We start from the raw sequence: 12,427 nt of genomic DNA on the forward strand, positions 1-12,427 counted from the left end.
GCGTTGAATAGCAGAGGGTAAAAATTACTATTCCCACTCCAGTGAGTGCAACAGTAGGGAAAGTGTTGGATAGCGGAGGGGTAAAAATTACTATTCCCACTCCAGTGAGGGCAACAGTAGGGAAAGCGCTGGATAGCGTAGGGATAAAAATTACTATTCCAAATCCACTGAGTGCAACAGTAGGTAAAGCGTTGGACAGCGTAGGTGAAAAAATGACTATTCCCACTCCAGTGAGTGCAAAAGTGGGGAAAAGACTGGATAGCGGAGGGTAAAAATTACTATTCCCACTCCAGTGAGTGCAACATTAGGAAAAGCGCTGGATACCGGAGGGGTAAAAATTACTATTCCCACTCAAGTGAGCGCATCAGTAGGGAAAGCGCTGGATAGCGTAGGGGTAAAAATTACTATTCCAACTCCAGTGAGTGCAACAGTAGGGAAAGTGCTGGATCCCAAAACAATAAAAATCAAGAACATCAAAATTGTTATTACATTTAATTTCCAATATTAACATAATTAATATATAAAATTAAATATATTACTAACAAAGATATTACAAAATAATTAATTACACATTAATTAACACTATAGTATCCACAACACACAACTAAAATTAATTACACAATTACAATTAATAATTACTGATTAATTAATGGAAATTAATGTATAAATATTTAACAAATAATCAATAAAAAATTAATTACTTACCACCCTTCACATCATTACACATATAAACACCACAACACACAGCTAAAATTAATTACACTATTACAAATAATAATTACTAATTAATTCATGGAAATTAATTTATAAATATTTAATAATTAATAAATAATAATTAATTACTTACCACCCTTAAAACCATGTACACATAGAAACACCACAACACACACCTAAAATTAAACAATTAACATAATTAATTATTAATTTAATAATTACAATTCTTTAACAACTAATTACTAAATGACTTTTAATTAATCAATTAACACATTAATTATTCAATAAATGTAATATAATTAAATTACTTCCCACCATATTCCCCTATAAACCCACACCCCGCTACGGAACTAAAATCGCAAAATTCAAATAAAAAAAAATATTAACCACTATAAATTATAATTTAAATTTATATAATTAAATTACTTCCCACCCTATTCCCCTATAAATGCACAACCCGCTACGGAACTAAAAACACAAAATTAAACTTAAAATACATTTATACCTACTAACATTTTAAAACATATAATAAAATGGCAAACAATCCTCATTAAAAACACTAAAATACATAAAATGATTAATAATTCTATATTTTTGTCAACTATATATTTGTAAACGATATTTAATACGTCGATGTTTTTGAAATCGATATTACTTACCTGTCAGTCAATATTCTTGTCCACGATATTTCTGTTGTCGATATTTCTTCCCCATGATATTTTTGCAGCAATATTTATGTTCCTCGATATTTAGACGTCGATAATCCCTAAAAACATGTGTTGGGCCTGCTACTGCAGAGCCTGCGCGTGCAGTTTTACTGCTAGGTCGAGTTGGCATTTAAAACTCCCTGCCAAGCTAAAACTTCCCTTCTACTACATATAGCATACCTAAGGTAGGGTGCACAGAGGCCATAGAACAGGGTGCTATGTGCTTAAGAGGTAAGAAATATACGTTGAAGCTTTAGTTACACATGTGCACTTGTGCACTTCCAGATCCTTATACCCAGCTAAACATCCAGTCTACCACCCATACTGCAACTCACACATATTTATAAAAGCAGTCACTCTCCTAGTCAGTTAGAAAGAGACACATTCAGTGATATGACCATAGAGAAAGTTATGTATCCAGCAGTGATAGAGCCAGTTGCACCCACAACTATAAACCCCAATTTATAATTGGGGTTGCTAACTAATACATAAATATTTGTTTTGAAAAATGAATACAAATATACCATCATTTTAAAGTTATTTTAATAATTTAACCAAAAGTCAATATTACATTAATACTATCCAGTTTAATTTTAAAGTATTCCTTAATAGCATACATTTGGGAAACAATCTTAAAAGTTTAAGTAACGTCTTGCGTTGTAAAAACAGCGATGCAATGTCCCACGATCTAAATGATCGCGTTGTAACATCATACATCTATACATTTTTATGTAAATGCAAAAGCTAGTTATATTTTAAAAAATATATACATTTCTACAGAAACTTTAATAAAACATATTTATTTAAAAAAATGTAATTGTAAAATAACCTACATAAATTACAAATTTATGTTAATTTAAATTGTACAAATACTTTAATGAATCTTTCAAATTAAAAAAAGAAATATGCCAAAAATAATTCTGGAAAATATAAAATAAAATATGAACACCTGCAAAACGTAAACAGGAAGTACTAGCGTACATACACAAGCCAAAATACAGTAATTACAGTGTCTGTTTTAAACATGGAGAGTTGATTCACTTTGTAGTAAATTACAGTATTAACGCATACAGTGCAGACAAATCAACATAGTACAGGGTGTGTATAGTTAATATAACTTCAGTATTCTCATCATAATTGAAAATCACGTTCATGTATAATCAAAATAACTGTGGCCGCCATCTTGCTGTGTACCACCTCAAGATGTAGAATGACCTTGCATTTGGTATGCAATCCAATACAATACAGAATGACATATATACCAATAACATATTGAAAATTCTGATTGAATGCATTCATGACCACAGAAATTGATGGGGCAATAGTGTAATGTCACACTTGACCAGAGTACAAAATATAACATGCCTGTGAACAGTGCAAGAAAAAACCGCCCCAGTAGGCTAACAATAATGCAACTTGCTCAGTCTGTGTGCTGGATGAGAATATTACAGCAAAATCCTCACAGTGTCACCTTAAAGCGGGCAAATACACATGGGATCGATTCCGATTCGGGAAACAAATCCGTACAACGATTCGTATTCGTAGCCGTTTCCGTACAAATTGTACGAATCGGCCCGAATCGCGTAGTACGATCCGTTGCGAGAAAATACGTCTGAATCATTGAGAACCGTACGAAAATGAAGGGTAAATCTGTACGACATCGACCGGCACAGTGAACCATACGATTCGTAAAATTGCCATACGACCCGCCAAGTACGATCCGGACCAGGGAATCAATACGCGATTCGTACGGTAAACGTCACGTATGAGCAATTCGTATGGAGGGCAACCAACACTATCACATACGCACCGTACCCCTAAAATCAAGGGGTGTACCACACGGGGTGTACGCACCGTACACCTACGACCTTGGGGTGTACAAACCGTACCCCTACGTTCCGTACACCTACGATCATGGGGTATACGCACAGGGACATACGTACCGTACCCCTGAAATCCAGGGGTTTACGCACCGTACCCCGACGCATCATACCCCTGCAGTCATGGGGTGTACGCACCGTACCTGGGGGGGGTCCGTTTCGTATGAATTTCGAGGCGAAATCTGCTTTTACGGGCGTTTTAAGCTCCCGTAGAAAAAGAGTCGTACGGATTGTTGTCGATACGATTCGTACTTGCTGGGTCGGAAAATGCAGCTTCGATCCGTACAGAGATTGCGTACTGCGCGTTCTGAATGCGATTTGTATGGATAAGTGAGTTGAATGCGATTCGTACGGAGAACTGCTTTGGGTACACATCGTACTACATCGTACGTACGGGTACGGTTCTGCATACGATTCGTACGGGAAAAAAACTTTGTACGGCTATTCGGAGGGCATTTTACCGAATCGGAATCGGCCCCATGGTGTTATTAATAAGTGTCTGTGGCAATTAAAATATTACTATAATGTTCAAGGGAACAGAATGTAACAATGAAAAAAATATATCACTATGTAGAACTGCACTGCACACCCCCTGAGACCACAGTGGGCCAAATAGGATTCATATAGCATCTCTGAAACAAAGACTCCCCAACTGGTTAATACTGCTTATGTGGGCATATACAGTACCACATCCACTTATCACATGACTGGTATCCTCCTAGTCCAAGTGCAAGGTTCCACGCATTGAACAGTGATAATGTGGCATAACAGGACAAAAGAAAGAATTGCTGAAAGACTTTAGGGCAGCCCTGCCAGCCTGCCCTGGAAGGTCTTAGTAACAGTATGCATCGAGTTTTCATATCAACTATTGTCATGACATAGCAGTGAATTACCAGATTTAGAATCTGGTGTAAATGACAGAGGCTTTCTATAGAAGCCACGCATACATTTTAAAATAATTTCAATACAACAATAATCTCCTATCTGTCTCTTGTGCATTTCATGGTTTCTACTCATGCTGCACAACATCTTCACAGCACATTGACTTTAGGAAGTCTTCCATGCTCGGGCGACTTGCCTAATTGATAGACAGGGCCCTAAACAATTATCTTATTTCTCATTAGCACACTTCAGAAGCACTTCCACAGTTATAAGCACCTTTGAATCCGTGAGCCTTCAACAAGGCTTCAAGGAAAAGGAGACATTCGTCACTCTCAACTAAAATATTCGAAGATATTATTGTACTCTATGGCGCTTGGTCTTCAAGCCCAATTATGGACTGTTAAATCAAAGCTGATAACTTCCAATTATGTTGACTCTGGAAGTAGGGATCTTATATTTCAACAAGAACATCAAATTCAAACAAGTAAGGCAATTACTACACACCTGTCTTCGTCTTTATGTAGCACTGTCTCTGTGTTCCCAATGTAAACATCTGCTAATAACACTTGATGTGGCTGTAGAAATGAAAAACACATAGCCCTGATTAAAATAATTCCCTTTCAAAGCGTGTTAATTTTTTTTTAAATGTAGGTGTTTTGTGTTTGCCTAGAAGTTGGCTTGTAGCAACTTTGTGGTGCTCATTAGCACAATGCTGTTTCTCTGTCTGTGTACTTTCCAAGTGCATTGTATAGGTTCCATTCTGTCCAGGTGCATGTAATCCTGATGGAACAGGACAGATTGCTTGTCCCACTTGCCATCAATGAGGGGCCTATGCTTTTGTGAAAAAGCTAGTAGGTTCTGGTGAAGTAATCTCAGGCGAGGTATTCCCCTCAACATTGGAGGTTTAAAGATCTGTTTTAATATGTATAAATATGAATGTACCTTATTGAAGGATGCATTATAGTTCCAATGATGCGGGTAAAAAAAAGTGGTTTTGAAATACCAGTGAACTTAACTATGAGGTTCCAGTGAATAAGTGAACATCTATATATGATGTTGAAATGTGTTAAAACCTAACGTTTATAAACCACAAAAAATGTAATTTGCTGGTTATAGTTCAATGAACTACTTATAACTTGCACTTCGCCATGCACGGCTTATGTTCTAACATATTACATCACTCATGATTTCTTAAATGGCATCACTGATGACATATCAGATGACATCATTGATGACATCACTGATTGCATCATCTAAGCTCCTCAAATTACTTTATAAACCCCTAGATCATTTTAGAAAACAAATTAGGTAGCAAAGGACCCACAAACATATACAGTTTAGACTGATTATATGTATGTGTGCATGTGTTAAGTAGAAATAGTTTAGTGCTGGAAACAAGTCATATTTACTATAGTAAAAGTTATATGTTGCACAGCAGTATTTCAGTTAAACAAGGTAGAGACTGAGCACAATTAGTGTGAGAAGATGTATGTTACAAATGGGTTGAGGTATAAATCAAAGTTCTGTTGCCAAAATATGGAAGAAAAACTAAAGCTTGTCCTTAAAATATAGTATTCACCTGTGGATTTCACTGTACACGCTGACTTTAAAGAGTTGTCACATAGTCTATGGACAATTTTTAAATAAACTGTAAATTTATAAAGGTGCAGATATTTTTTCCCAGTGGTTCAGTGAAAATTATGAAACGGTATGAATTGTTGAAGAATGTATAATGTATGGGTGACTCATTTGCAAAATGTTCAAGTCGCAGTATGACTGGTTATCCTAATGGTAAATGCCATTCTGTTTATTTCAGGAATATAAATAAGGTATTTTTACAAACAGAGGGTTGTGCATAGGACCTGGTTACGCATGGCTTATCCGTGGATAGGCATAGATGTGAAGTAGTTGAATTCATATTTTATGTCAAATTAGGTACGTATTGGTAAAGACAATAACAATCAAACACCCTTTTGAACAATATTCAAGTTTTAAAACATTGCTGATTGCATTAAATGTCTACAGAGACAACAGCAGGGCAATTCATGCAGGTAACTTACACTTGTGAGCAATTTATAGTGCACATTTAATCTTACATAAAGTACTAATTACATTAATGCCTACAGAGACATCATGTTTCCTATGCACCTGAATACCAGTTAAAAGAGTATAAAAGCTATTAAATCAGGGGATTTTACAGATATGTTTCATGTTCTGCATGCTGTAAAAGGTTACACCTTTTAGCTCTAAAGAGGTTATAGGAAATTGTGTCTAGAAGTACCTCACTGAATACCGTTCAGTATAAAAAGTGAATAGCAAACTGTTACATTCAGTGGATGATGTGATGATGCCATTTGAGATATGATCAGTGATGCCCTCAATGATGTTAATTAAAAAGTCATGAGTGATGTAATATGTGGGTTCATAAGCAGTGCATGGCATGGCAGCAAATTGTAGTTAATTCACTAAACTCTAACAGGCAAATTGAAGTGGTTTGTAAACGTTAGTTTTTAACCCATTTCAACACCGAACTATAACATCACCTTCAGGAAGATTCTCAAGATGTGGCTCTTTGGCTGAACATATCCCCCCCCCCCCCCAATGCCTTGAGACCCTCACAGGTGAGTAGTGCACTTACAATCCCCTGATTGATTGACTGATTCATCACTTTAACCTTTGGTCTTTTCAGTGAATTTCTGGGGGATTTTTTTAAGAAAGGGAACATTACGGTACCATACCCAACTATAATGTCTCTTTAAAGAAGTTTGTTTTTCCATTACATTTCTTGTTTTGTTTTTTAAATCATTTTCAGAGAACACCCCAAGCACAGTCGGTGGTACCCCATGTGGGTAACCAAATCACAGCAGCCAGCCCTCTGTGGTCAGCTTGCTGCATTGGGCCCTTTCCCTATTTCCTGTTCTCCTTCTGCATGCTGCTGCTGTCTCCCTCCTGCAATCTGTGATCCAATGCAGTGCCTCTGCCCATGCCAGCCTGCCCTCGGTGGTAAGGCTTCTGCTCCTGCCCCCTATCGTCTCCCCTCTGTTCACCATCTGCATGCCCTTGAGCCCTGCCCTTTACAGTCAGCTTGCTGCCCCTGCAATGCTGACTTGCCCTATGTGGTTAGCTTTCTGCCCGGCCCCCTGTCACCCTCCCTTCCATTCTCCATGTGCTTACCTCTGCCCCACTCCCTCGTGCCCTCTGTGGTCTGTTGCACTGCTACTGTTCATTCTGGCCTGCTATACATGGTCTCTTTGCTGTTACTGCCCCCTCATCCCTGCACTCTGTTGTCAGTGTGCGTGCTCTTGCCCTCTCTCCTGCCCTCTGCGGTTGTTGTGCTGCCACTGCACAGCGACCTGCTCATTCTCATTTTAGCTTACAAGAGCTCTAATCATAATTTCTATGAAAAAAGAGCCCCCTCATTCTGTTCAATTTTAAAGGAAATGCTTTAGGTTTTACAGCTTTAAATCCATCAAGATGGCTTCAGGTTTGCCACACGTCTACCATAAATACAGAATGCTAGAGCTCTAATTGTTTATTAGCACGCTATGGGAGGCTGCAAGAGACCACTGGAGATCAACTGACAGGCTGCTGCTCTTGAAAATACACGTTTTCCTCAAAATGTCAAACTTTATTCTCACATGGGTGAGGGAGATAGTGAGAATTTAAGAAAATATGCTTTCATTGTAGCTTCTGGAGCACCTTCAATACCCTCTATGAGAAAACCATGAGAGAAAACATGTTTTCTCAAATATTCAAATAAGGTTCATGTAACAAAGAGCCCGGGTCAGCAGAGGAGAGCGTATCCGAGAGAGAATGGTGGGTCACTAACACAAGGGCACCTCCCTCTTTACACCCTCAGAACGAATGGTCATCGGACGGAGAAGAACTGTGGCACCAATACAAAGAGGAAGAATTTGAGGATGGCCCCTTCAAATTCACCACAATGAACTACAGGTTCACGCCCCCAGATGACGCAGGTCCCCCAGGACTGGCGAAAAATCCGGAAGAAACAGTATCGGCGTGTGATGTCACCGAGGAGCGTTTCGTTTGCCTCGGAGAGCCGGTGAAACTACGAGGAGAAGGAGAAGGACTGCTTCGAGTCCCCGTGGATCCGAAGAAGGAGGTTCCTGTGCCTGGAGGCCAACGTTTCCATGCTTCGCCCAGCCACACACAACAAGGAGGAGTGTGGCTCATGCAGGTGCGTCGGCGTGTGTCTTGCTGGTTGGGGAGGCGGGGAGAGGCTGGGACCGAGAACTCCGAGTGAAGCACAGAGTGCTTGTAAATACCTGTACATATCGTGTTCACTGACTGTACCCCTCCCCACACTACCCTCACCTTCCCTCACTGGCACCACCCTGTGATTGAGTGTGAGATAGCTGTAAATACACTCACTCGCGCACTGGTGACTTATTCCCCCTCACACTCCCCAGGTCCTTACAATGGGAATAAGAAGTCAGAATCAATCCCTGACCTTGGTGTTTCTTTCCTCTTTCGCATGTCCCACGTAGGAGAGCCTTGATATCTTGCCAGGAGGTCTAAAGGCACACCAGCAGAGTCAACAAACACGGATCCCGCATCATTGTCCAGGGAAAGACTTACCTTACGAAAGAAAAAAAACCTTGGAAAAATAAAACCGTATATCCCCAGACCTAGTCTCCGTGCCCTTCCTTCTACCCCGCCACAGTTCATCAAATGCCACTAGAGGATCGCATTTTTCTCAGGGTAAAATCGCCTTTGAACATACCACAATTCCTAAAATGAGTATGGGCCACCAACAAATTAGTTATATTGAGAATGAACTCTGTTATCCTCCTTTATATGTTCTCCTTTATGTAACCCTCAAAACCTGCCATTTACTTCAACGCATTTGAATGCCAACCATGACCCTGAATCATGCAATGGCTGCCACAACATGTCTCCCATGTTGAGGCCAGCCAATGAAGGGAAGGTCCCATTGAGACCCCCACTCCCACCCTCTACATACCCCTTGGGGTCAGTCTGTGCTCACACTGGCCCTTTATATATGTTCTTAAATACATTTTCAAGATGCAGTAACCATGTGCCTGAGTACTGTAATGGCTGCCACACCATTTTGTTCAGGTTATGGCTAGTCAATGAGGATTGACTGTTCCCCTTTAAATTGGACAATTAGAGCATTTCTGGACACCAAGGGCCTGATTCACAAAGGTAAATTTAAACATTTGTGTGATTTTACAATTGTTTCCTATACACAAATACATTATACTAGTAGTATATTTATGACTGCACAGTCTCTGCACATAAAAAGATAGGACTTTTTTTGGAGGGAGACCAGAACCTTAGAGGTAATCAGAATTTTAATAATTTGATGCTTACAAGATAATCCCAGTGAAGGGGCAAGGGCAACTGCAAAGGTTACATGCGCAGCACAGACAACGGAACCCTATTGATGAGCAAAGGCCAAGATTCTTTCCAGTGTTAGCACCTATATCAGATCTAATATGATATGGATTAGCTCGGAAATGTAGAGAGGTACGCGATAAACATCTGCTGAGGATCAGCTCTTTCACACTATAAGTTTGGAAGCTTGGGTCCAGAATGCCAGAATTACGTTCTATGGGAGCACAGGTGCAAATGAAATTCCCAGCACTCCTCAAAATAATGTGGAATAATAAAATGTACACATGCCAGTTCCCGGAGGAAGTGGATGCAGTCCTAGTCAGGATGAAAGAGCAGACAGAGTAATGTAATTCAGGGTTGTTATATTTATACTATCCGCTTTAATCCTGTCTCAATCCTAGCGAGGGAAGGTTTGAGAGAGCCTGGGAGGAGTGGGAGAGAGGAAAAAAAAATAAATATATATATATATATATATATATATATATATATATATATATATATATATATATATATATATATATATATATATATATATATATATATATATATATATATATATATATATATATATATATATATATATATATATATATATATATATATATATATATATATATATATATATATATCTATCGTTGGGTGAGGGCCGAGGGGTGTTTAAGAGAGGGAGAAACAGGGGGAAAAAATAATTAAAAAAATTTAAAAAAAATTAAAAAAAAAAAAAACACATATGAATAAATAGGTAGATAGGGAATTAGAGACTTGCATTTTTCTTTTTTTTTCTCAGGTGGGGTAATCGGGATCTAATGGCCTCTTAGGGCGTATATTCGCCAATCAGGAGGGAAGGGTTCCTCGGGGGGAGGGTTGGTGGGGTGTCTAGGGGTGGGGGTAAAAATCAAATAAAAAAGTCCTCATGCGCCATAAAAGTGTACTTTTTCTTTTTTAATTATCACTATAGGTTATTATGCTCTTTTGTTAGCCACAATCGTAGATTAAAATTTTTTTGATGTCTCAAGCTAGGCATACTATAATCCTTTCCTGGAATGTGAATGGTTTAGGGAGTCGCAAGAAACAATTTAATGTTTCTCACTTTTTTGAAAATGCTTGAGCCTCTTTAATTTTCTTACAAGAAACTCACTTGGAAGCAAAAGACTGTAGAAATATTTTTATGAAGTACAAGTGGGTTCAGGACATTTTGTGTTCAAAACAATCTGGCACCACGAGAGGGGTGGCAATTATAATCTGCGCTAATAAAGGAATTGTTATCCATGATTGGGCCACAGATCAGTCAGGAAGGTGGTTGGCTGCAGTAGTATCTATAAGTGCAGTCAAGTTTTTATGTGGGGTCTATTACGGCCCAAACGAGGATAATCCCTGTTTTTTACATAAATTAGAAAGTTATCTGCTACAATATGCTATTCCCATAGTGATAGGAGGTGATTTTAATCTGCTATTAGACCCTGAAGTAGATCGCACCTCAAAAGTCAAATATAACTGTCCAAAGAAATCTTTCTCCACTCTGAAGAATATAATGAAAGAGTACACGTTGTGTGATGTATGGAGAGTTAAACACGGTACCCAGAGAGAGTATTCTTTCTATAGTAAAAAATACCATCAGTTCTCCAGGATAGACTATTTTCTGCTCGATAGATCGTTGTTAGCAAACATCTTTTCTATTACTTATACTCCGATTGGGTTATCTGATCACTCAGTGGTTAACTTAAGTATTAATATTCAAAAAAATTCTTCAGAGTATAGGTGGACTTTGGACAGGACTATTTTGCTTAATGAAGACTTTAACATTAAAATCAAGGAAAGCATATCAGAGTTTTTCTTATTTAATAATGACTCAGCTCCAGATCATATTATATGGGATGCCCTTAAATCTTTTTTAAGAGGAATATATGGCTCTCAAATGGCTCTGAATAGAAAGTTAAATAAAGAAAGGGATGCTAACGATCTTAGTATGATTAAAATAAAAGAACAGCAGCTTCTTTCTGCCATCTCTAATGATCAAACTGAGATATTAAGACTTGAAAAGGAACTATTAGACCTACAAACCAACCTCAGATTAAGGACTGAAAAAATACTCAAAGATAAATGGGAGGTAAGCAAATTGCGTAACTTTGAATATGGTGAGAAATGCGGATCACTGTTAGCTTGGAAAGCTAGGACTGAGAGGTCTAGAAATAACATCAAATCCTTAATACAACGAGGAACTGGTACTGTTCTGTCATATGATGATGACATTAAGGAGGAAGCTAGATCTTTCTATGAAGATCTTTATTATGAAAAAGTGAATTGGCCATCTGATGAATTAGAAAACCTGGCTATTCTGAGAAACCTACCACAGTTGAACAATGAAGACATAGCTTCTTTGGCAAAGGAAATAACTGAGGGGGAGATCAGATCTCAACTGAAGAAAATTACAAGAAATAAATCTGCAGGCCCAGACGGGCTTCCGATAGAGATTTACAAGGATAATACGGAGGAACTTCTAGCCCCACTTCAGAAATTATTTAATAAAATCTTCATTCAGGGACAGCAAATTCCGTCCTCTTGGTTAGATGCAACCATCTCATTAATCGCGAAACCGAATAAAGACCCAGAAAAAATAGAATCGTATCGGCCCATCTCACTATTGAACTCCGATCTAAAAATTTACTGAGGTATTTTAGCAAATAGATTGGCTAAGGTGATAAAAACTATCATACACCCAGATCAACGAGGATTTATTCCTGGCCGACAATTGAACGAACTTACATTCCAAGTAATCGGCGCTATAGACTATGCAATTCAGAAGAAAAAACCACTCGCCATTGTTGCAATAGATGCAGCCAAAGCCTTTGATCAAGTGAACTGGTT

At 38.3% G+C, this 12,427-nt stretch overlaps 1 protein-coding gene across 1 annotated transcript in view; it reads right to left on the bottom strand.

Moving 5' to 3' along the window:
- Positions 1-12,427, bottom strand: part of LOC147673861 (uncharacterized) — a 1,240,526-nt gene that overhangs the window by 67,305 nt on the left and 1,160,794 nt on the right. Inside the window, exon 17 of the mRNA XM_086947748.1 lies at positions 4,688-4,758. Coding sequence (XP_086803874.1) covers positions 4,688-4,758 — 71 coding nt within the window. The remainder of the gene's footprint in view (positions 1-4,687; positions 4,759-12,427) is intronic.

This window comes from Lissotriton vulgaris, chromosome 12, assembly GCF_964263255.1.
Source record: "Lissotriton vulgaris chromosome 12, aLisVul1.2, whole genome shotgun sequence".
Taxonomy (NCBI): domain Eukaryota; kingdom Metazoa; phylum Chordata; class Amphibia; order Caudata; family Salamandridae; genus Lissotriton; species Lissotriton vulgaris.